The following is a 5,261-nucleotide window of genomic DNA, read 5'->3' on the forward strand; positions in this document are numbered from 1 at the left end:
GGGGCGAGTCTGGGCGCGGGAGGTCACTATGGGGCCGGGGGTGGTGGTAGCGGCGTTACTTTCCTACCCTGGGTACCTGACCGAGGTCACTGCGCGGTTGGTTATTTGATATGCGGCTCCGAGCAGCGCTAACTTCAGAATGTTGCTTTCTGACACCAGAACGATGATATTTAATGAGCTATTGCTTTTTACAGTCTCGAAGATACGACTCCAGAACTACCATATTTTCTCCTGAAGGTATTTTTTAACCCCACATTTTCACATAAACTCTGACTGTTCTATCCGGCTTCTCAAAACTAAGTAACAAACTGCTTGTACAAAGGTTGGCTGTTCATAGTGTGTTTGCATCCATATATTATTTACAGAAATCATATTTACTGTTAGAAGTAGCACCCAATTCTGTAAGGATACCAAGGGTCCAAACTGGAGACTTCCAAATTTGTTCCAGACTGTGCCCTATTAGTGGGTAATACTACCTGCCACGTCTTTGAAATAACTTGAGCAAATCTTCACCATTCATCTTTTGTTTGAGTGTGGGTGGCTGTTACTGTTCCTGCCCCCGAGAATGCATAACATCCTGCTGGTGCAATCACACCTCTCCTTGTTATAAGAATAATGCACATGCTGAAACAAGTACATAGAAGCCATGTTTTCTTATTTGTTTGATGGAATAGACTCAAAGTCTGGTATCATTTTTTTTATTATTACTATTGAAAATACATTTTGGCTTATTCTGCTGCAGCAGAGTTTTCTGTAGATTTTTTTTTTCTTTCTGTAAAAGAAATGTTTTTTTCTACATTGGCAATGCCCTGTATTACCTTATCAGATTTGTGGATTTTCCTTCTCTCACTCCTTCCTCCTTTTCAGCTAATTAATTTACTATCAACTGGTAATAGACTGAAGAACTAAGATTAGGTTGTACCATGAGCATCTGTCAGATTCTTGCAAATGCAAGTCATTTTGCATACTTGGTCTTCAGTGTAACTTTTTTGATGTTACTAATTTCAGTCCTTTCACAGGTCGCTTGTATCAGGTTGAGTATGCAATGGAAGCAATTGGACATGCAGGTACTTGTTTGGGAATTCTAGCAAATGATGGTGTTTTGCTAGCAGCGGAGAGACGCAACATTCACAAGCTGCTGGATGAAGTTTTTTTTTCGGAGAAGATATACAAGCTTAATGAGTAAGTTGAAATGATGATTAGATGTCCAGTGATGTTATCACTAACAAACCGCTGCTGTTATTCAGATATTTTGTCACTGAATGTGGTTTTATTTTATGAGAAGTGTTAGTATTCTTTTTGTTCAGTATTTTAGACAGGTATGACTATTTTGTCATTGTTTACTTCAGTAGTTTTTCTGAACTAGAAGCATTTTTTTCTTTTAATCTCTTAAGAGACTTTTCTAGGTAGAAAAGCCTGTTTGTTGGTACTTCCCCATACAAAAGAAGGTTATTGCAGCACTTGGGAAAATTGGTAATTCTTGGTTTTACAAAAGAGCATTTGGAGGGGGCAAAATAAAGAATGCACACAAAAATCACCATGCTATTTCAGCTCCTTGTTTTTCTTTTGTGATTCAAAGAGAACAAGATTGTAGCAGAGATGATAGATCTTCCTATTTATGACTTCCTTTTTAGCTCTCTAGAAGTAAATTTGTGATGTCAGAGCAAAGAGTGATAGAGATAGTATTGTCTATAAGGTAGAGCTTCGTCCTTACCAGAAGGTGCACATGAAACACAAACAGCTTTTCATCCTGTCAGCCTCCAATGTTTTTTCCAACTTGTAAAAAATAACCTGGGTTATTTTTCCTGAATCCTTTCTGTGTAGTGAAAGCTTTGTAGCAATATAGGATTGTGCAAAAGAGATCTTAAATTAAGAGCTAATGAAACAATTAAGGACATGGAGCGCTTATTTTTCTTATGATCAAATCAAGATCACTAAATTTCATTTATGCAAATGCAGTGTGTCAGCCAGCAGCTTCCAGGGAAGGCCTGTCACATCTGCATGGCTCCTTCGGTATTCTGGTGTGCTGCGGCAGGTGGCCTCCAGATCGGCACTTGTACGTAGCTAACGGCTGTTGTGAAGATGCTTGGGACTTAATCATCTTTGGCATGATCCTTTTCTCAGAACTATATGTTTAACTGACATATACTGACCTGCTTACTTTTTGCTGTCCACCTCTACTCTTATGAAATGGTTACGTATTTTTCATGTACCCTAATGAACTGCTCTTATATGGCAGCTACGTAGTTTTGATCAGAAAAGCCCAACAGTAGGTGTTATGCTTGGACTGCTGTATGAAGACGCGATCATTTGTTGGAGATTGACAGGAATTCAGTTCATTTGTGTGCTTCTGTTGCAGGGATATGGCTTGCAGTGTTGCAGGAATAACTTCAGATGCCAATGTTCTAACAAATGAACTGAGGCTGATTGCGCAGAGGTAGGTCTGCTGATAGTTAACATGGTTTTACTTGCCTCTGCTGTCAGATTCAGTTCTGTTTATGTATTAAATCCAAATGAATGCGTGTTTAGTGGAGCAGAAGTAGATTGAAATGAAACAGCTCAATCAAAGAGGCTTTGGAACTTGTTTCTTGTTAAATGTGGTACAGTTTTGAAAACTGTTTTTTTTTTTTTTTTCCTCTTTCATGTTAGGTATTTGTTACAATATCAAGAGCCCATTCCTTGTGAACAACTGGTAACAGCGCTGTGTGATATCAAGCAGGCTTATACACAGTTTGGAGGTAATGAGGTGTGATGAACCATTGTGCTTTCAAATGTCTAAAGAGTGATTCTGTTACATAATTTGAAGCATCTGAGTCTCTGGACAGTTCTATCAACTTCCTCTGTAACAAGTTATAGCAGGGAAAAACAATACCCACATTTAAGAGGCGAATGGGTAGTCGTGGTTACTGTTTTGCTGCTGAAGATGCTGCTTTTTAGTGATTGAGAAATTGATGGACGAGATTCCAGCCCATTGCACAGAATGCTTTGAGTGCTCTTGGATTTATCGAATGCCCTCAAAAGACCAGCAGAGAATTGTTTGATATGTAACCTTTCCACAGTCTGGGCCCATCCAGCATAATGGCACAATGAATCACAAATAAGATTGTATGTAGGGTATCAATATTGTAGCACTTTAAAAAAATTAATTTCTATGGATCAAGCAACATGTGAGAAAATGAAGTTGTAAAGTAGTGTTCCTTAGTATGTGAACTGATGGTTCTAGGATTTTACATAAATGTAGTGTGAAAGAACGACCTTTTTATGTACCTGTCTTCTAACACTGTTAAGTTACACACTTTAACAGCTAAGCTACATACTTTAAATACTAAGTTTTGATTTCAAGTCCTGAGATGGTGAATTACCTTTTGTGGAGACAGAAATGAGCTGCTGTTTGGGTTAAATGAAATAAACCTTTGCTGACTTAGAAAGAAATCCTGGTGTGCTTATCTCAAGCAACAGAAGTGCAGAACAGTCTGTTAAATCCTAGTTCACAGGAATAGATTTGAAAAAGGAAATCAAAGAAAATAATTTTCACTCATGACCAATCTTGTTACTAAATTTAGATTGCTAATAGCCTTCTTTTCAACAGGAAAACGTCCTTTTGGTGTTTCGCTGCTGTATATTGGCTGGGATAAGCATTATGGATTTCAGCTGTATCAAAGTGATCCTAGTGGAAATTATGGAGGGTGGAAAGCTACATGCATTGGGAATAATAGTGCTGTAAGTTCTGGGGTTTTTTTTTTCCCTCTCAAAAAGTCAAGTAAGCAATAATAATGTGTAAATTACACTGTACTAATTAAACTGAATTGTTGATTACTGGGGCAAACATAGGCAACTGTAGAAACAGTGCTGTTACTCATGTATTGGTATTATCTGGCTAAAAGCAACTGTTGGGTCGATTGCCCCAAGATATCATTTTAATTTCTGTGAAACTTACAGGCAGCTGTGTCAATGCTAAAGCAAGACTACAAAGAAGGAGAAATGACCTTGAATACTGCACTTGCATTAGCCATTAAGGTTCTAAACAAAACCATGGATGTTAGCAAACTCTCTGCAGAGAAAGGTAAGCAGTTTGCTAATATGGGATAATACCCTTTGCTTAAAAAAAGAAAATGTAGTGAATATGTATACACTAGATACGGTTTATTGGACCTTTAGCTGTCACATGGGAAGTGTTTTTAGAAGATGCAGCAGCTCTCAGCTTTAACCTTTCCAAGAGGCGTACCGACAGCTTAGTTGCGGATCCACCTTGGTCAGCTCCAGGGGCTGGACCGCCGTTCAGGGATCGTAGGCCACGGTGGTGCGGTAGCAGAAATGGCTATGGGTCTGGTAGGAGAATCACTGGAGAGGTATTAACGCACTTGTGTACGCTGCTGAAGCAGAGGACTGCTGCCATCTGGCTTGCCGGTCAAGCTTTTTTGTAGAGGCAGGAGAAGAGCCTTCTGCTTCATTGTCAGTTGTAACCACAAATCTCACCCTTCTGATGATTGCTCTGACGAAAGGACAAAATGTAACGCCCCTGTCTGTTCCATATGTTTCAGTTGAAATTGCAACACTGACAAGAGAGAATGGAAAGACAGTAATAAGGGTTCTGAAGCAAAAGGAGGTGGAACAGTTGATAAAACAACATGAGGAGGAGGAAGCCAAAGCTGAACGAGAAAAGAAGGAAAAAGAACAAAAAGAGAAAGATAAATAGAATATGAAATCAAGTGTGCTGTAGATAATAAAGGACCTGCTTCAGTAAAAGATAATCTGGATTTCAGTTTTGTAGAAGCCTACAAATACATGGTGGAGGACCCAGAACTACTTTAAACGAACCAGGTTCTTTCGTCATCATTCAGATAATTGGTTTACTGCTCCTTACATTGACCAGTAATTGCTTTAATTCTTGAACACTCTCTTTCTTTCATCTTCTATTTTTTATTATGGAATAAAATTCAAGAAGGATAGTGATGAGTGTCTTTATTTCCTCAGTAATGCCTGGATATGCACAATCTTGTGGGATTTAATCACTTTAAATCATTAAAATAAGGTATATGCTAGTTGGTAAAGAACAAATATGGTGTTAGAACTGTTAGAACTTTTTGTGTATGTGTGGGCTTTCCTTTTAAAGTAGTGAAAAGGACTCCTAAGTTTGAAAAATCATTCACAAATACAGAATTAAAGTCTGCTGGCATGCCAAATTTAATTTTGGCCTATTTTTTTTTTCTAACAGGCTATGTCAAACTGATGTTCTTGTAGGCAGTAGTGTTTTAAACATG

General features: G+C 38.3%; 1 protein-coding gene across 2 annotated transcripts; it reads left to right on the forward strand.

Annotated features, from left to right (window-relative positions):
* The first annotated feature begins 199 nt into the window (after window positions 1–199).
* PSMA4 (proteasome 20S subunit alpha 4) lies at window positions 200–5,183 on the forward strand. Of its 2 annotated transcripts, none has more exons than XM_010177161.2 (7): window positions 200–237; window positions 1,020–1,182; window positions 2,360–2,437; window positions 2,650–2,738; window positions 3,590–3,720; window positions 3,940–4,063; window positions 4,542–5,183. In XM_010177161.2, the coding sequence occupies exons 2-7, from the start codon at window positions 1,046–1,048 to the stop codon at window positions 4,694–4,696; spliced, it is 714 nt and encodes a 237-aa protein (XP_010175463.2). In that variant the 5' UTR covers window positions 200–237; window positions 1,020–1,045; the 3' UTR covers window positions 4,697–5,183. The 2 variants fall into 2 exon arrangements, with proteins under 2 accessions (XP_010175463.2, XP_028943091.1); XM_029087258.1 differs by having other exon boundaries at window positions 201–237; window positions 1,113–1,182; window positions 4,542–4,953.
* Window positions 5,184–5,261: the final 78 nt, after the last annotated feature.

Source organism: Antrostomus carolinensis, unplaced genomic scaffold, assembly GCF_000700745.2.
Source record: "Antrostomus carolinensis isolate BGI_N321 unplaced genomic scaffold, ASM70074v2 Scaffold56311, whole genome shotgun sequence".
Lineage (NCBI taxonomy): Eukaryota > Metazoa > Chordata > Aves > Caprimulgiformes > Caprimulgidae > Antrostomus > Antrostomus carolinensis.